The 20,406-nt window shown below is 48.0% G+C and overlaps 1 protein-coding gene across 1 annotated transcript in view; it reads left to right on the forward strand.

Moving 5' to 3' along the window:
• Positions 1-20,406, forward strand: part of TECTA (tectorin alpha) — a 65,700-nt gene that overhangs the window by 12,881 nt on the left and 32,413 nt on the right. Inside the window, exons 6-9 of the mRNA XM_072822401.1 lie at positions 4,884-5,454; positions 7,464-8,056; positions 9,838-10,411; positions 15,623-16,224. Of these exons, the coding sequence (XP_072678502.1) occupies positions 4,884-5,454; positions 7,464-8,056; positions 9,838-10,411; positions 15,623-16,224 (2,340 nt within the window). The remainder of the gene's footprint in view (positions 1-4,883; positions 5,455-7,463; positions 8,057-9,837; positions 10,412-15,622; positions 16,225-20,406) is intronic.

Genomic DNA, 20,406 nt, shown 5'->3' on the forward strand with positions numbered 1-20,406 from the left:
ACAGCTCTGCATATCGCATCAAGGTAAGAGTTCAGGTACAGAAGTTCAGAGGTTTTCCCTTTTAAATTTCTATCGTGCTGTTGAGCACGATACTTCTCCTTGTAAATGTGAATGTGAAGCATTGTAGATAGATGCTACTATTGCAAGCTAGAAAAACGTTCGCCAGCATTCCCCTGCTCGCCTGTATTCTGGGGATGATATGTATGATATCTGTAGGTGAGGAAGAAAGCATTAAGCTTTATTTCTATTTTCCATTTTGATTAAAATTCTTTTTCACTCACAGTCAGAATTTTTGTCAGAAGGAAAGGGGCACTGTCATTTCTTTCAGGCCCAGCGGCTCTGCTAATTTTGTATGGGTCTTTTCCATCGTCCAAGCGTAGGGCATGGATTCCTCAATTTTCTGTAGCGACAGGGAGTTGTGGATATGAATGTAAATGTTTCAGAAAGAAAAGGTTATGCGACTCCAACTGTCAGCTAACAATGGCTTCCTTTTCCTTTTGCCAAATGGCTTCCAAGTGTCTCTGGATACACCTGCTCTGCTGGGAGGGTGGCTCCTTGGCCGGCGGAGCCCCCACCCAGGGTGAAGTGGGGACAATCAGGGAGAGGGATGGGAAGCACGAAGGAAATGTCTGGGGGGCAGCTGACTTCTCCAGACACACTCGGCCTGGCCGGGAATGGCCAGTAAGATCTGTTCTTGCAAGGTACAGATCACCTTTCTCTGTATGCTGGGGACTGGTTGGTTTCTTTCTTTCTTTCTTTCTTTCTTTCTTTCTTTCTTTCTTTCTTTCTTTCTAAAATACTTTATCTATTTATTCATGAGAGACACAGAGAGAGAGGCAGAGACACAGGCAGAGGGAGAAGTAGGCTCCATGCAGGAGCCCGGAATGGGACTCGAACCCTGGACCAGGGCTCATGCCCTGAGCCTAAGGCAGATGCTCAACCACTTAGCTTATTTCCCAAGCCTATGCACCACTGAGCCACCCAGGCGTCCCTGGGGACTGGTTTCTATATATTAATTTTCCCCCTTTGGATTGTCCTCAAATAACAGAACAAGCCATTTAGGATTGTATATGCTAATGGTGACAGGGCTCTAGAGCAGTATCTGGACTTAGCTACCCCTGCTCAGCACTGGGACAGAGGTAGCAGAGAGCAGTGGCTTTGGAGCCCAGCCCTATCACCTACCAGTCATGCAAGCCCTGAACCTCAATTTCCTCATCAGCAAAAGGAGATGATAAGGTCCTTATATGTTTGTCATGAGGATGAAATAGAACAGCCACATGAGCAATATCTAGTATAAAGCTTGACACCCAGTAAGCACCTTATACGTGGCAGTTCCCACATTGCCATTGCCACTGAAATCTCTTTTCATTCTAAGACCTATGCTTCTACAATTCTACTTCTCTCTCCTAACCTCCCCTGTACCCACATCCTGTCAAAGAGAGAAATTATTAGAATATAGAGAGAAGGGAAGGGAAGAGGTGAGGTTCATCTCCTGCTGGCTAGTTGAGAATTGAGGCCTGGGACTGGAGGAAGGAAATAAGAAATCACCCAGGAGCTCCTCCTCGGAGCGCTGTGGGAGACAAACACAGTGACTCTCTAATTTGTGGTTTAAACAGAGACACGTTTCATGTGGGAGTGAACGGGAGTGCAGTGAACACTTACATCAGGAAGGAAGGTATAAACCAGGCCAGTGTGGTGCCTGTGGTCAGCCCAGGACTTAAGTCAGTCTAAGTGTGACAAGATCCAGTACAGAGAAATGAGAGTCGGGGAGAGGGGTGGGAACTGTTGCAATATTCAGAGATGGCCCACCCCATGGCTCCTGCTTCGAGACCCAGAAGACTGCCCTTTGTTAGCAGGAGTTTGAGTGAGAGTGGAGGAGGGTGCCCAGCAACTGGCATGTTCGGCACTTAAAATTATACCAACCTTGGGGAAGGTTTCATTTCTATCTCAGCATGGACAGCACATAAAAGTCATCCGGTGCCCTTTCTAGCTGACCTTCCTTATAGCATGGCTTTTCTCACCCTTATTGGCTAACCTGCTACCTAGGAGATAAGGATGGATCAATCAATTCCTAGGTTTTTCTTTCTACTTGTAGCTCTCTGTGGGATGGCTTATTTCCCAAGCCTATTTTTTTGTCCCCTCCCCCATTTAGTCCTACTAATCTCTAGAGACAGGCAATTGCACATGGCATTTACCTTGGTAAATCTTCGAGTGATGCTGGGACAAGCTACTACCTCACATCCTAGAAAACTCAAGAAGTAGCAACAATGGTGGCCATGAAGACCCTTGTCTTCCCTGCATACCTGAAATTGGTATGGGTCCAGTGCCTTGACTATGCACTTACAGGCTGTCCCACCTAGGACTGAGCTAGGCTAACCGTCCCATCCCAGACCACAAACATGATGTCTACAGGTGCTAGGCATGTTAAGCCTAAAAAAAAGAAGAAAGTGAACTCTCTCTGTTGGAGGCTTCTCAAGCCACCTACTTACATGAGTCAGACACTTGGGACTCACTCTTGACTGTTCCCCCACTTCTCACTCCCCACTGCAAAAAAAAACATGAGGCCTGAGTGGACTCCATGAGCTCATCCCACCCTCGCGTGTCTTATGTAGTTTGGGCCTTGATGTCCCATTCCCCTGGACTTGTACATCAGTTCCCTGTCTGGTTTCTCTGCTTCTAATCTTGACATGCTGGCCAGAGTGGGCTTTCTGAAATGCAAATCTAACTAGGTCAATCCCTTACTTAAAACCTTCTGGGGCCTTCACTGCAGAATAGAAATCCAAGTTGTCTTATTTGTTTTTGTTTTTGTGGAGTTTGTTTTGTTTTGACACATGGCTTAAAGTGCCCTCCAAGGTCTATTCCCACTAGGGAGGCCAGAGAAATTCTCTTAAAACGGAAGTCAGATCGTGTCAATCTTTTGCTCTGGACACCCTCTTGGCTCTCCATCTTGCTCAGAGTCAAGGCCAAAGTCTTTACAATGGCCGACAAAGGTCTACCTGTTCTGACTGCTTTTATCTCTCTGGCATCATCTACCACTGCCCTCTCCCTACTGTCCCTGCTCCAGCCACGCCAGCCCCTTGAGGTCCCGGGAGCATCCAGGCACACTCTACCTTAGGGCCTGGCTGTCACCTCTGTGTGATCCACTCTCACCCCAGATAACAGCATGGCTTGCCTCCTCATCTCAAATGTCCCCTTCCCTGACCATCCTATTTCAAGTTAAGAACCCTCTTCCCTAGCACTTTGATTCCCATTTCCTTGCTCTGTTCTTCTGCATAACACTTACCAGGCATACCAGGCATATATTTTATTTATTTATTTTGTTTGTTGTTGGTCTCCTCAACTAAAATATAAGTTCCATGGGGCAGAGATGTGTGTCCTGTTTCACTCATTGCTAATCCCCAACTCTTAGGAGAGTGCTTGACACACAGAAAGGCCTAAATCACCATCTGTTGAGTGTGAATGGACCATGGACCTTGCCCATGTCTCCAGCCTTCCATCCAGCCACCCCTTCCCCTCTGCAGTCCAGTAACACCGGATGAATGTCCCCACACTCACGCAGCTGTTTCTAACCATGCTGCCTTTATTCTCTTGTCCTGCAATTCCCTGCCCCCACTCTTTCTTTGGCCACTTCTGTTCATCCTTAAAGACCCCGGGCAGACTTAACTGCCTCCAAAAAGTCTTGTCTGACTCCCCCAGGCTGGATATAGTGTTCACTTACTGTTTTCTCATTGCATGATCCATTAATGCAGATTTAAAACAGATAAATCAGTAGACTGAGACCTCCGTGAGGGGCAGGGGCAAGTATTTGCTTTAAAAATTTTTTAAATTTAAATTTAATTAATTAACATGTAATGCATTATTGGTTTCAGAAGTAGAGTTCAGGGATTCAAAAGCCTTATACAACACCCAGTGCTCATTCCATCATGTGCCCTCCTTATGCCCATCACCCAGTTACCCCATTCCCCCACCTGCCTCCCCCTCCAGTGACCCTCAGTGTGTTTCCCATGATTAAGAGTCTCGTATATTTTGTCTCCCTCTCAGATTTCATTTTGTTTTATTTTTTCCTCTCTTGCCCTATGATCCTGTTTTGTTTCTTAAATTCCACATATGAGTGAGATCATAAGATAATTGTCTTTCTCTGATTGACTTATTTCACTTAGCATAATATCCTCTAGTTCCATCCACGTCGTTGCAAATGGCAAGAGTTCATTTTTTTGATGGCTGAATAATAGTTATTTTCTTTGTTCTTTATTTCTCAGCACCTAACATAGTGCTTGGTACCCAGTAAGCATTTAAATTTGTTGGCTGTTGCTGAATGATTACACGATACAGTCCTGTAACAGAGGTAACAGAGTGAAACACTCAGAGAATAATACCAGGGCAGCGTCAAAGCTAAATTGTGGGGACCAGCTTATGGTACACATTTCAGCTGGGAGGAGGGGTCAGAGACTGCTATAGGCCCTAGTGACGAGGTCAGGCAAAATATGTGACTCCAGCTGAGACTTAAAGGAATGAATTTGGAAGAGTAAAAAAGGAAAGGCACGGTGACCTGTCTTTACCGAAAAGATCTGAAGCTAGCCATAGAGCCAGCCAGGAAGGATTGACAGCCACCTGGTCCCCAGAGAAGTCTAGAATGACGGTGGCAACGCACATCTGTCATGGCTCAAATGCACACAGTGCTCGGCCGACCCACGCCACCCTGCTTTTGTGGGTTGCCCCAGGCCTCTGCCTTGATGGAAGGCAAGCTTCCTGGAGCCCTGGTTTTGGGGGGGGGGGCATTCTCTCTGGAGCACTGAGTCGCTTTGCCTCCCTTTCCCGACCTCAGCCGGACCCGCTGCCTTGGCACCTGCTCACCTGCCTTTTACCATTACTGTTGTTGGCAGGTTAATGACCTAGTGACTTCCTTGCCGGTCACGTTAGACTTGGGGGCGGTGAAAATCTACCAGAGTGGCATGTCTACGGCCGTGGAAACGGATTTTGGGCTCTTAGTGACGTTTGACGGCCAGCACTACGCCTCCATTTCCATCCCAGGCTCCTATATAAACTCCACGTGCGGGCTCTGTGGGAACTACAATAAAAACCCGCTGGACGACTTCCTGCGCCCCGACGGCAGGCCGGCCACGTCCGTGCTGGACCTCGGGGAGAGCTGGCGGGTGTACCACGCCGACTGGAAGTGCGACTCGGGCTGCGTGGACAACTGCACCGTGTGTGACGCGGCCACCGAAGCGCTCTTCTTCGGGCCCGACTACTGTGGCTTCCTCAACAAGACGGACGGGCCCCTGTGGGAGTGCGGCACCGCCGTGGACCCCACGGCCTTCGTGCACAGCTGCGTGTACGACCTGTGCAGCGTGAGGGACAACGGGACGCTCCTCTGTCAAGCCATCCAGGCCTACGCGCTCGTGTGCCAAGGCCTCGGCATCCCCATTGGAGACTGGCGGGTCCAGACCGGGTGCGGTAAGCTGGCATCCTGTCCCCACGCAAGGCCGTGCCTGTGCAGGGGGCTGGGGAGAGGCTGTCCGGGCTCCACCAGAAATCTCCTTGTTGAGTCAAATCCCCAAGAGTGAGAGTGACGTTAAAATAGCCATATATCGTGAAGAATGAAGGGTCAAAGATCTCTACTCCCCCCCTTCCCCCCCCCCCAACAGCATAGCCAGAAAACAAGAAACTGCCGATGGGCATAAATGGTCCAGGGACGCGGAATGCGTGGCAGGAAATGCTTGGCTGGAGGAAGGGACGGCTCTCCCAGAGCTCAGCCAGGCGGTGGGGTTTTCAGAGGTGGAAGCATTTACCTTTGTGGCCACTGGGTAAACACAGACGCTGGTCTGAGTAATCCCCACCAGCTTTGGGGGAAACCATTCACCTCCCAAATGGAACCAACAGCATTTGTTCTGTGGCTCTTTCTTCTCCAACTTCCATTCCTCTAGCTTCTGTGTCTCTGGCTCTGCAGCTTTCCTCTGACCCACTGGTGTCGGTGGGAAAAGGGCTGCAGCCAGGGAGCATAGAATATCGGGAAAGGAAACCCTTTTTCGGAAATGCTAAGCAGTTAGGGAAAGCCCCAACAGTGTGGGAAAGTTGAGTTTCTTTCGACCTACCTTTTCCATTAAGTGTTTTGTACCATTTAGTCGTCTTGTTCTCCCCTTCTGTCCCAAGTAAACCTCTCTTTTCCTGGTTATGTAAATTCTTAACATAAGCCAACAAAAGAACAGCTTCTCAGAATTCTGTTCTTTTCCTGGCCTTTGGTTTTCTCCACGTGAGCACACAGAACATTATATCCATGCATTTTAGATTCCCATGCAGATGAGAAGGTTTCAAAGTTTCATTCAGTTCCAAGGCTAAAGGGAGGTTTTTTTTTTGTTTGTTTGTTTTCCTATCACTGTCTATTGGAGTCACAAAATCATCATGTATCAGCTTCAATTCTTAGAGAATTGATCAAAACTCTAAGAGACAGTGTTTTCTTGTTGCTTCGTTGTGTGATTGACTAACCTCTATGATGCCTGGAGCATCCAAATCCTGACTCAACTTGAGATTGTGGCTTTTTTTTTTTTTTTTTTTTTTTTGGTATAATCTAAGACCCTTGTATAATCTAAGAGCATCCACAATGCCTAACTAAATTGCCCATAATGGCTATTTTTCCCCCTAGTGGTACTACTTTCCTACCTTCCACATTCCCCCCACCTCTCTCATGTTAGTGGGATGAATTCTAGTTGATCCAGACAGCTAGTTTACCAGTCCCTTGAGCCCCTGCCTCTTGCAGTCAACCCGACTCAAATATTTATGTAGACTCAGATGGACTTAAAATAAGAACCGACATTTCTGAGGCAAGAAGGGCCTTGAGAAGGCATCTATTTCCAACCTAGTCTGGAGGAGCAGGTGTGCACATAATCTTCAGATAACCAAGGTTCTTTCTTATTTTTAAGACCGCAGAGTATTCATTTTCACAGCCTTCTCTGCCCAACGAGGTATTTTCGAGTGTCCTCCCTGTTAGAAATTTCATGTTTTCAAGAGGCTGCTCCCACAGTTACATTTTTCATTTGTCCTGCAAGTTGGACCTGTTTTTTCTCCTAAGAATGGGCCGGGCTGTTTAAGATCAGATCAACCTCTAGGTCCATCAGTCGAAGATCTTAAGGCATCCTGATGGTTGTAGGTCATCCATTCATTAATCAGTGTTGACCAATCAGTCTAGTCAGGTCAGCAACCTGGTTTAATTCAGTCAAGATGATCCAATGAGAGTCAAGTTCACAGTTCAATCACGTTTCCCAGTGGTGATCACAAAGCATTGGAGCTTGTTTCTACAGACACCACCTCAAGTCTCTTCCCTGATGAGTGGCCACTGGGCCCTCATTCTAGGAGCTAAATGGTCCAGAAGGAGCGCCCTTCCTGCAGCCCCTGTGCGTGCTGGATCCCCGTGGTTGGCACCTGGGGCATTCACCTGCTGTCACGTTCTCTCCTCTCCCCCACGTCAGTGTCCACGCTGCAGTGCCCGAGCTTCAGCCACTACTCCGTGTGCACCAGCAGCTGCCCCGACACCTGCTCCGACCTGACGGCCTCCCAGAACTGCGCCACGCCGTGCACGGAGGGCTGCGAGTGTAACGAAGGCTTTGTGCTCAGCACCAGCCAGTGTGTCCCGCTGCACAAGTGTGGCTGTGACTTCGACGGCCACTACTACACCATGGGGGAGTTCTTCTGGGCCACGGCCAACTGCACGGTGCAGTGCCTGTGCGAGGAGGGCGGCGACGTCTACTGCTTCAACAAGACCTGCCGCAGCGGGGAGGTGTGCGCCGTGGAGGACGGCTACCAGGGCTGCTTCCCCAAGCGCGAGACCGTGTGTCTGCTCAGCCAGCACCAGGTGCTGCACACCTTCGACGGCGCCGCCTACGCCTTCCCCGCCGAGTTCTCCTACACCCTCCTCAAGACCTGCCCCGAGCGGCCCGAGTACGTAGAAATCGACATTAACAAGAAGAAGCCCGACGTGGGGCCTGCTTGGCTGCGAGGTGTCCGCATCCTGGTGGCCGACCAGGAGGTCAAGATAGGAGGCGTCGGCGCTTCGGAAGTCAAGGTAAGACCCTTGATGCCCTGGAGGCTCTTCTGAGGAGTCTGGCCAAGTGAAGGAGCTGTGTTCTGCAGGCGTGCCTCTCTGCCTCCGACCACGAGTGGATTCCAGGAAGGCAATGGCTCCGAAGGGGTCTAAAATATTCATCATTAGGCATCCAGATCATTTGTTCTAGAAGGATCATTAGGGGTCCCCTAGTGCCACTATTTGTTTGCATATGAAGATCCCAAAGGGCTAAGTGAGGGACAGGGACCATACAGCTAAGTGGTGGTGGAGCTGGCATGATGGCAAGTGGATCTCCCTGTTCCCAGGCCAGCATGGATTTTGCAAAATCACATTTTCTAACATTCAGCACCAAATCAGTTTCTCGGGCCGGGGTGGGGGGTAGTGAGGGGGGATGTGAAACAAAGTGAGGCTGGAATCTCTCAAATTAGACATAGCTACAGCAGGACTAGCTCTGCATAACAGCCGATGCTTATCAGACGCTTACTATGTGCCAAGCACTATTCTAAGCAGTATCACACCTAATCCCATGAGGGATATGTTTTCATCCTCATTGACATTTTACCTGTGAGAAGAGTGAGGCACAGAGAGGTCGAGTAACTTCCTCGGGGGCACACAGCCATCAAGTGGCATTTGAGCCCCGGCGGGCTGGTTTCAAAGTCTGTACTCTTGACTCTGTACTATACTGACTCTCCTACCTGTAGATGGGAACCCATGCGGGGTAATGTAGACGGCTCCCGCAGGAGCACCTCCTGTCCCTCTGACCTGGTCTAAAATATTCATCATTAGGCATCCAGATCATTTGTTCTAGAAGGATCATTAGGGGTCACCTAGTGCCACTATTTGTTTGCATATGAAGGTCCCAAAGGGCTAAGTGAGGGACAAGGTCCTCACAGCTAATTGGGGGTGGAGCTGGTATGATGGTAGGTGGATCTCCCTGCTCCCAGGTCAGCATGGATTTTGTAAAATCACAGAATGAATTTATTTATTTATTTATTTATTTATTTATTTATTTATTTATTTTAAAGATTTTATTTATCTGTTCGTGAGAGATATAAAGAGAGAGGTAGGCAGAGGGAGAAGCAGGCTCCCTGCGGGGAGCCCGATGCGGGACTCCATCCCAGGACCCCGGGATCACGCCCTGAGCCAAAGCCAGATGCTCAACCACTGAGCCACCCAGGTGCCCAGGAGATCTAATTTAGAAAACAGATGTCCACGCAGTCCTGTGCCAGGAGATTGGAAAGCACACATCCACAAACCGAAGAGGCTGCTTTCATTCCCACGACACACTGTCTGAGATCAATTTATTAAAAGAATAGTAAACAGTGGAAGCTAGATAGATGGGTGGACGCTAGATAATTAGATATAAATGTCCCCAAGGGGCTGGGACGCAGGAACAGTCAAACTGGAAGGAAAGGAAGGGGCCAGAAAGATGGGGAAGGAAGGGTACCCTCCGTGGAGCTGTCAGGCAGATGGAAGGAGCCACATATATGTCAAGACAATGTTTGCTCACATTTCACTTTTGTTTTGGGCTTGCTTAGGGTCTTACGCATATGCAAATAGTATGCAAATATGTTGAATCCGAGGAGTCGAGAAAGAAAGAAATGGAGATGGCCACGAAGAAGCAGTCTGTGTATGTCAGTGTGGTTTCCATAGCCCGCCAGCTTCGTGACATTTCTCAAAGGGCGAGTCCCTGGGCAGAACCACGTCTTCATTTCATAGCCTAGGAAATTGTGGGTACCCTGTGCGCATCTGGAATTGATGACAGTGATTTGATTTTTCAGCTGAACGGGCAGGAAGTGGAATTACCTTTTTTCCATCCTTCGGGGAAGCTGGAAATCTATCGAAACAAAAACAGCACGACAGTAGAGTCCCGGGGCGTGGTGACCGTCCAGTACTCGGACATCGGCCTGCTGTACATCCGGCTCTCCACCACTTACTTCAACTGCACCGGCGGGTTGTGTGGCTTCTTTAATGCCAACGCCAGCGATGAGTTTTGCCTCCCCAACGGCAAGTGCACGGACAACCTGGCGGTGTTCCTGGAAAGCTGGACGACCTTCGAGGAGATCTGCAACGGGGAGTGCGGGGATCTGCTGAAGGCCTGCAACAACGACTCGGAGCTGCTCAAATTCTACCGGAGCCGCTCCAGGTGTGGCATCATCAACGACCCCTCCAACAGCTCCTTCCTCGAGTGCCACGGGGTGGTCAACGTCACGGCCTACTACCGCACCTGCCTCTTCCGCCTCTGCCAGAGCGGAGGCAACGAGTCGGAGCTCTGTGACTCGGTGGCCCGGTATGCAAGCGCTTGCAAGAACGCCGATGTGGAGGTGGGCCCCTGGCGGACCTATGACTTCTGCCGTAAGTTCGGGGCTCCGGGATGCGGGAGGACACCTGGGAGGGGGCGGAATTGAACTCAAGGGCAGTCTGATTCTTGTGGGTACCCTCCTAGTCGCCTGGGTCCTTTGGGTGGCCCCTCACCCCAAACCAGAACTGTTTCTCACCTTCATTTCTGTTTCTCATAAGACGGTGTCTCTTCATTGTGGAAGGATTAGCCATCCTATTGACTCTTGGTTTTAGCTCCTGGAGGATCCATGTCATATCAAAGACTGGAAGCCTTTGTGATGGCTCCATTGGTGCCTCCTCTCTTGGCAAAGAACGGCTTCCTTCTTTCAACAGAAGGCGATCCATCAGAGTGCCTTTCACCGAGTAGAGATTAGCACTGCTCCCTGGGGGCAAGTCCCACGTTGCTGTTTTTTCATTTTGTCCCCGGGGGATCTGACCCCTCTCAGCAGGGCGGTGGCAGGGCTAGTAGTAATTAGAATAATTGCTGAGAAGGCCCGACATACAACACCCTTTGGTGATGGGGGAGACCAGGAGGAGGCAGGAAGAGTGGTGGAGAGGGCAGGACCCATGCCTGGAGCAAGAACTGCTGCACCCCATCCCTTTCTCACCAAAAAGATCAGCCCCAAACCAAAACCAAAACCAATGGCACCGTTAGGACTCCATCATCTACATCTGTTCATCTCTCTTCCACAATATCTCCTTTTATTATCTAAGTCGGTTTATTTCTCAGAACTTTTTATTTTGAAATAACTGCAAAGTTATGGAAATGTTGCAAGGCTATCTGCATACCCATTACCCAGATTAACCCACAGTTAATATTTTGCCCCATTTGCTTTATTATTCTCTCTTGAGCTCTCTCTCTGCATTTGAAAGTAAATTGGGTACTTCATACCCCCTTTGCCCCACTGAAATACTTCAGTGTGTATTTCCTTTGGATAATGACACTCATTTACAGAACCACAGTATAGTTACTGACCTTAGGAAATTTAACACTGATACCATCATTTAATATCCATATTTCAATTTTGTCAATTGACTCATAAAGTCCTTTATGCCCCCCCCCACCTCTCAATACAGATCTAGTCCAGGACCACATGTTGTGTTTACAGCTGTCACATCTCTGTAGTCTTCTTTAATCTAGAAAAATCCCTTAGCTTTCTTTCTCTTTTCTCTTTTATTGTAATTTTTAAAGAATACAGCTTTCTACCTTTTAAAATAGAATGGCCCTCCATTTAGGTTTGGTGTTTCCTCATGATTAGGTTCTGCTGTGCATGCCCTCTCAGACTCCTGCATAGGTGATGTGTGTTTTCTCGTGGTATCCCATCACATGTAGTGCATGCTCTGTCCAACCTCTCAGTGGTGATGGGCATGCTGGTCCCCTGCTCAGATGTTGTCAAATGTCTCCACTCTGTGGGAGATACTTGAAGAACATGCAAGTATCTTGCAGAGACTGTGAGAGAGGATGGTAAAGCAAGTGGGGCAAAATGCTAGCTATAGGCTGATATTGAAATCCCCCACCTCAATTTAGTGTCCATTGATGATCTTTGCTTGTATTGCTCTTTAGCATGATCATTACAAGCTGATGGTTTCCAGCTCCAGCACTCTGTCCACTTTTAGCAAACCATAGATATCATTCTGTTATAAGCAAGAGACGTCCCTTCTCTTCTGTGTGTCTGCCTGTTTATCCATCTATTATCCATCCATCCATCCATCCATCCAGTCATCCATCCATCCATCTGTCCATCTTATCTCAATCATCTTTTTATCAAAGTATGATTAACACACCTTGTTATATGAGTTTCAGCTATATAATATGATTCAACAATTCCATATATTTCTCAGTGCTCATCACTATAATAAGTATACTTCTAACCCCCTTTATGTATTTCACCACTCCTCCCGTCCCCCTCTGGCAACCACCTGCTTGTTCTCTGTATTCAGGAGTCCGTTTTTTCTGTTTGTCTCTTTCTTCTTTGTTTGTTCATCTGTTTTGTTTCTTAAACTCCACGTAGGAGTGAAATCATATGGTATTTGTCTTTCTCTGACTGACTTATTTCACTTAGCATAGTACACTCTAGCTCCAATCACGTCATTGCAAATAGCAAGATTTCATTCTTTCTCAATAGCTGAGTAATATTCCATTGTATGTATATATACCACATCTTTATCCATTCGGCTATGGATGGACACATAGCAACCTAAGTGTCAATCATAGATCTTATCAATATGGACATCCAAATTCCTATTTTTTCAATTATTTATATTTCATGTTACATTTGTTCATGATTTTGGTCTTAAAATTTTCCCAGACTTGGCCTGTGGGAGCCCTTCAGGCTGCCTTCTATGTCCTTTTGGTGTGCCTTGGCCACCTTCTTACTTTCTGGGAAACAAGATTCTCTACATTCATTTCTGTAACCTTCCCTACCCCAGACTAGAATCAGCCATTGCTCCAAGAAGCTCTAATTCTGCTCAGTGGGGAATGTTCCTAGAAACCAAGATCTGGGTGAGGCTTATCCATTGCTATGGAAGTATTCTTGCTTTGCTACTAAGCCCTTTTAACAGAAACATCTTAGAGCTAAGAATTAACTCTCTCTCTCTCTCACACACACACACACACACACACACACACACACACACACACACACATTGCATACACATATACAGGCTTCTCTTTTTAAATCTCTGGTTTCTGAGCTTTAGGATCCCAAGGAGCATGTGGATGGTTTGGTGGCTGTCATCTCAGAGAAGGTAGTGACATTCTTGGTGACCCTTAACCACACCAAGGAGGAATTAATAGCAGATGTTGTCAATTATAAAGCTGGAATTCTGAGAGCATTCATATGTCACCTACAGGAAGAAAAGCTCCACGGTTTCTCCCGACCACCACATCTAGTGGGACCTTGCAATATGTTCCCAAACCTTTTAAATCTGCCTCCATGTCCTCTCTGGTCTTTTCTGCAGCTTATCTGCTATGATCTCTGTCCCTGCTCCTGCTATCAGTTTTCTCGTTGGAGTTCATTCACAGTACAGGGTTACTGAGTCTGCCCCCTGCCAAATCTATTTTGTTGCCTGGCCATGTTTGCTGTCCTCTCAGACTATGAACTCTACCCAGTGGGAAGTGTTTCTGGATTGCTTTTGTACTACACAGAGCACAATTTGGTGGCATTGTGGGTACAAAATGTGGTGAAATGGGGGTAAATCCCTCTTTTCCTGGTGTGATGGCTGCTGGGAATAGCTTCTCACCACTCCTCCTTTGCAGAGCTGGAGGAAATTCTTTTAAGTGCCTTTTTAAGAGAGAGGCATGTGGACAAAAGCAGTCATGGAGAACATGCTTTCCTCAGGTGGAGGGTCAGGGCTCAAGTTTGAGGCATCCCCCAGCATGTCTCAGCCAAACCTTATGCACATGGGTCTGACCAGAGGGACCAGAGCGTACATATCTGATCAAGGAAGACTTGAGTACTAAGGGGTTAATCTGGTCAGGGTCTTGCAGACCGAGGATGGGGCTGAGTAACAGCTGCAAATCAGAAACACAATCTTCTTTGAGCCTAGTGAGAGACAACCACTGCTTCTGTGTTCAGAGATTTTTTTTTTTTTAACCAGCCCTCCTGTTGGCAGAGCCAAGCTGCTCAATTAAATAATTTCACAGAGGCATTTCAGGGGCCAGGGGAAGTTTTATTACTTCACGTCTGTATGTTCCAGACTTTCAGACAAATTCAGACAACACAATAAGTCATAAAGTGAGAGCCATTTAAATAAGTCATGTTATTTGCTATCACCATAAACCTGCAGTCAATGTTATAACATTCATAATTTAGAGACAAATGTGAAAATCCCTCTATACGGACATTTTTAATCAGTGCTGAACTAGCCTTCAACTCCAAAGCCGTATGGTATTGTAGTCAACGGGAGTGGAGATAGTCCTTTAGCCCAGAGGAAAAAGGATTGGCTTTCAGTACGTAGTGCAGAACTGTTGAGTTGGTACTTGTGGGCAGAGCTATTATTGCCATGCAATTTATTTCTCTGTAGTGTCCTCTCTGTCCTTGGATTGTAAAACACTATTAAGGAGTGATGGTATGCATAAAAGCTAAAGAAAGTTTTAAAGAATAGGTACCTATCGTCCCTGGGGAGAGTGGGGATCTTTGCAGATCTTTAGAGTACACAGACTTGTAGGTAGATTTCTTCTGGCTCCTGGTTTCATCCATGCCCTGCCCAGGTCAAATTTTGGCCGACTAAAATATCAAAGAGAAATGGGAAGATGACCCGGAGCTCCAGAGTGAGCAGCACATACTGTTATCGTATGATGTGCTGTACTTTGTGACTCAGAGACGTGATCTACCAAGGAAGACTTCCGGGCAGAAGTGCAATATGAAATGAGTCCAGACAGATGTGTGGGATTTGGCTTTGGGAGGTCCTTCCAGGTGGGGGAAAGAATGTGAGCAAAGAAGGTGGGGGTGACCATGGGTGAGGAGGTAGAAAAGATCTGAGGGCACCAGGAACAGAGAAATGAAAGGCAAAGAGAAAGCCAATCTGTAGAGTAAAAATGCCTTCATAAAAGTATATCCTAATAGAAGGAAGTGATAATAGGGGAGAGGTTTTCTATTTACTGAGACTCTACCGTAGACTTAATATGTCAGGTCATCAATCCTCAGAGTGACTGTGCTAGGTTAGTATCATCTTTATTTAAGAAAAGAAGAAACTGAGCTCAGTGATGGTATCCACAAGTGATGGTATCCATAGAGATGGCCCCAAAGCACTGATTCTTTCCAGGACACTCCTCTCCAGTGTTGAGTCAGGGGACTTCACATTGAGAGTTCCGGATTCAAATCTCTCTGGTACTTATGGGCTGGATTTCATTTCTCAATTTCAGTTTCTCATCTGTAAGACAGAGATGATATTAAGACTTTGCTTACCTCCCAGTGGTTGAGCAAAGTTACACCAAACTGTCTACAACGATGCCCAGCACTTAGCAAGCGGGTGCTCACGCAGGCTCATAGTCTTGGAATCTTCTACCTGGAGAGCAAAGTACACCAGGAACACATGAGCCCATGAGGGGGTCACTGAGCCTCTGGTCACCCCCAAATGAGGATGACAGTAGTGCTGAGCACAACATACACTCAGCAGCATGCACACATACCCACCACATGCTTCCAGCGAGTGCACGCAGGCACACTCTGTCTCTGACCACTGTCCCTTTCTCAAGTTTGTCTTCTCCTTGGCCACCCCCAGCTCTGGAATGCCCGGAGAACAGCCATTTCGAGGAGTGTGTGACATGCATGGAGACCTGTGAGACGCTGGCCCTGGGCCCCATCTGTGTGGACACCTGCTCAGAGGGGTGTCAGTGCGACGAGGGCTATGCCCTGCTAGGCAGCCAGTGTGTGCCCCAGAGTGAGTGCGGCTGCAACTTTGAGGGGCACCAGCTCGCCACCAATGAGACCTTCTGGGTGGATTTGGATTGTCAGATCTTCTGCTATTGCAACGGCACAGATAACAGCGTCCACTGTGAGAGCATCCCGTGCAAAGGGGATGAGTACTGCATGGAGGAAGGAGGCCTGTACTACTGCCAGCCCCGCACCGACGCTTCCTGCATCGTCTCAGGCTATGGCCACTATCTGACCTTTGATGGCTTCGCCTTTGACTTCCAGACCAGCTGCCCACTCATCCTGTGCACCACAGGAAGCAGGCCAAGCTCAGATGCTTTCCCCAAGTTCATTGTCACAGCCAAGAACGAGGACCGGGACCCGTCGTTGGCCCTGTGGGTCAAGCAGGTGGATGTGACTGTGTTTGGCTACAGCATTGTGATTCACAGGGCCTACAAGCACACTGTGCTGGTGAGTAGTCCAGGCCAGACACCAGGAAAGGCGTTGTGGGAATGTGAGGATGGGGGTCCTGGGTCGGTTGGCCAGGATGCAGCTGAAGAGGGTTGGTCTAGAATCCAAGGAATAAGCCTAGGAGGTTGGAGCAGAGAGGGGCCCTGGAGAGTTGCTGTTGCTTTATCTTATAGATAAGGACACTGAGCCTCAGAGAGAAAAATGGTCTACCCAAGGCACCAAATTAGGAACAGAACTGGTATCTTTCCTAACGTAGCAGAGTATGTTGGGGAGAGCACAGACCTAGATGCGAATCCCAGCTGGGCTATTGCAATGTGTCCCCTTAGCAGGGTAGTCCTAGGAGGGCCTCAATCCCAGGACTCCAAGATCACTCCATCTGTAGACGAGAACACACGTCTAGCACGGCTTAGATGCCTATAAGTGGTACTACTGCTCAGTCCATCTCCTGCCCTTTGTGGAGACCAAGATGACATTTTCCTGCTCTGGCCTTCTTCTTACCTCTTCCTGGCTCCTCCATTGGCCCCCATGGGATCTGGGAAGTTAGGAGTCTTGCACGCATCTGGAGCCCTCAGTAGCTCTCCTACAATCTCCTACTTGGGCCTCAGATCCCCTCTTCCTACCCTCTTCTCCCTTGATGAAGGGACGGCAGGTAGGGGTTGAGGAGCTCCGTGAGCGCATCATGGGGCCTAAGGACGTCAGCCTCCACCACACACTCGGCCACTCCTCCTCCCAGATCTTGCTCTGAGCGGAACTGGGAACACTGACAAACCAGCTCCGCTTTAGCATTTCTGGAAGAGCTGATACAGGGCGTGGGCCTCTTGCCACTCTCCTCACTATCTGTGGTGTAATTCATCTCTAAGGGGACTCCTTTTTATTTTGTATACGTTCTCTGAAAAATGCTGAGCTGTTACTGGGGAGTTCCCTGAGCAACTCTCCAGATCTCTTTCCACCTCAGAAATGCCTTACCCTCCTTCTCTGACAAAGAGAGGCTTCGGAGCTTCCTAACTGCCTTCCCTTTCACGTTTATCCAAGCATCTGCCTTCTTGGCATCTAAGGTAGGGGTCTCGCTGTACCCATTCTTCTTCCCTTCCTTGGATATTATACCCAAGCTCTGACTGCTTTCCTCTGTGCTTCCCAGAACAGTTGGTGCCTCTACCCATGACCGCATTAATCATATTGTAATTCTAGGGGGATGCTTATGTCTAACTCGCTCATACTAGTTGTGGGCTTCTTGAGGGCAGGAGCTCTACCTAATTCATCTTTGTGGTAAATGAATATACAGCACCCTGCGTGTCACGACATTCAACACATTTGTCAAGTGAATGAATGAGATGACATAATAGCCCCTTTCTCCTATGGTTCCTAGGACTTTCATTTTGCTGCTGGCCACTTCTTCATCAATCTGTGAGATTAAATTGCCACGGAGGCAAGATAGGAATAGACCAGATGCCTTGCTTTTAGCCACATGAGGCTTTCAACAGATGTCTGGATAGCTGAGGCTGTCCATTGCAATAACGGTCCTCGACTTCATTTTGTCATCGTATGTGTTAAAACAAATACATCAGTCATGTTGTCCATGTGGCTTGCATCGTATTGTCTTTTTCTCCTCCTCTGATATATTTCTACCCTTAGATTTATACATTTTCATGCAGTTCCTTGCTTCCTTGGCATTCAACACCCTTCCACCATTCTACCTTATAGGGTTTTCTTTTCTTCTTTTAAAAATAAAATTTGCTCAAAGGTCCCATTCCATGCAGTGTGTTATGAAATTGCGTTTTCTGCCTCATGTTACACACTCTTCAGCATTTAAGCATATGGACCTCTGAGACTTGCATGCTGTTTCCTGACCAAGTTATTTTCCCACCACTGGAGCCTCATGAACACTTACTCTCTTTTGTGGTGGCCGATTCCTCACTCTCCCTGAGTGGTGTCTCCTTCTCTTGGTTCCTGCTGTCGGGCCAAGGCCCTAAGGGGTCAGGTCACCTTCCAGGCACGTGTCCTGCCCTGGTCTCATGGGATGCATTCATGGTAAAGGCAAGAGCCATGGGAACCACACAGTTGGCTTCTTCCCCCATTAAGTGATGGAGATGGGAAGGAGTATCCATTCCCTGGGGCTGCCGTCACAATGTATCACAGACTAGGTGTTTTCAAGCAACAGAAAGTTATGCTCTTATAGTTCTGGAGGCTAAGAATCCAAAATCAGCTCCTAGCTTCTGGCGGTCGTAGGCGATCCTTGGCCTGTGGCAGCATAACTGCGGTCCCCGCCTCGTCTGCATGTGGCCTTCTTCCCTCTGTGCCTTCTGTTTCCTGTGCTAAGTTGCTCTCCCCCTTTAAAGACGCCAGTCTTTGAAAGAGAACCCACTGTGATCCAGTACGAGCTCAGCTTAACGTGATTGTACCTGCAAAGGCCCTATTTCCAAATAAGGTGACCTTTGCAGGTACAGGGAGAGAGGGAGTTAAGACTTCAGCCTATTTTTTAAGCAGAGGACATAGCTCAACCTACAACAGGGGAGTAATTAGTGAGTAATGGGCATCAAGGAGGAATTGATTAAAGGGATGGAGGGGGGAATCATAGCTAGGGCATGTCTTTCTTTCCTTTTTTTTTATGATTTTATTTATTTATTTGAGAGAGAGAGCATGAGCAAGGGGCAGGGGCAGATGGAGAGGGACAAGCAGACTGCCCGCTGAGCAGGGAGTCCTATGAGGGGCTCAATCCCAGGACTCCAAGATCATGACCTGAGCCAAAGTCAGACAACTGGGCCACCCAAGGAGCCCATAGGGTCCTTCTCTCTAAGTCACCCAGATGTCCTAAGTGCCCAAGCTGTAAACAGAGTGTGTAGCAAATCTTTGACATGAAGATCGAGTTCAGGATGCTTGAAGGTTCTTTTCTTTGGGGGCTTGGGGGATAGATTTAGCATTTACTTTGAATTATTAATATGCATTACAGGATCTGCTTGTTCAATGATTTGCATTTGTTTTTCCCGTGATGTTATTATTAGTCACCATCTCTCCCTGAGACAAGAATAATGACCATCACAATGACAGTGTGCAATGAAGTGTTGGGTGAAACACAGCATGGACCCCCAGGGTCACTGCTGGCCCTGCCAGAAGTAGAAGTGCCATGGAAGTGCTTCCTTGGGACACAGGGTCCCTCATAATTCTGACCTTTCCTTGCATTAAGCAGTCCTGAAGGATATAGGGAAATCCACTAAGGCAAGGGATGCTAGAAATGAGCATGCTCTCTATATCCCAGGTAGGGTTACAGGGTGAGCAGTGGTAGGTGAGCCACTCCTGAGGGCACCGCAGCAACCCACGTCTCAGCCACCCACAGCCAGAGCTCCACAGAGATGGAGCTCCCTGACATGGCCCCCGGGCTTCAGCACAGCCAGGTGCTTCTTATTCCAGGACGAGGGGAAGGCCGGAGGACCCTCACATCCAGTGTCTTTATTCACTTACTGGCAATCCTGTGGCCACCAGAGAAGAGTGATGTTTTGAGCATTACCCTGGCTCAGTTTAGTTTGATGGGCTTATATGAATGCTTATTCCATGCCAAATTCTAGGGGGAGAGAAATGAATCAAACATGACTTCTGTCTCAAGAAAACTCAGAGTCTAGTAGGAGAGACAGACGTGTTAGCAGGTTATGTTGATGTAATAAGTGGTCCAAAAATCTGCCATGTGGAGGGTCATGAGCGTACAGGTCGCCTAGGCCAGACCAGAGGGGCAGGGGGTGCTTCAAGGAAAGCTTTCTAGAAGAGATAACCCAGATCTGAGCCTTGACGGAGGTTGTCAGCCAGGCTGAGAATGAGATAAAAGCATTCTAGCAAAAGAAAACATCCATGAAGATCCAGAGGGACAGCAAAGTGTGGAGGGTGAGGGGACCTCTCAGGACAGCTAAAGAGGCTACAGAAGCAGATCAGGGCCAATTGTGTGAAGGAAATCTCTCTGCTAAAGATCTGGTGTGTGGTCTTACCCTAATGCTTAAATGTTTGAAATATGTTTCCTGACGCTCATCCCCATGCCCTGTTCTCGTTCTCCTCTGCGTTTTCCTGCTCTGTCCATCAGGCTCTGCTTCTGTACCAACCTCTCCGTTTCTGTGCCTCCTTTCCCTCTAGGTCCGTCCTCTTTCCCTCCATTTGTCACTCACAGAGAGAGACAGGACAGTAAAGTTGGATGGTGGTGGC

The sequence above is a fragment of the Canis lupus genome, chromosome 3, assembly GCF_048164855.1.
Source record: "Canis lupus baileyi chromosome 3, mCanLup2.hap1, whole genome shotgun sequence".
Classification (NCBI taxonomy): Eukaryota; Metazoa; Chordata; class Mammalia; order Carnivora; family Canidae; genus Canis; species Canis lupus.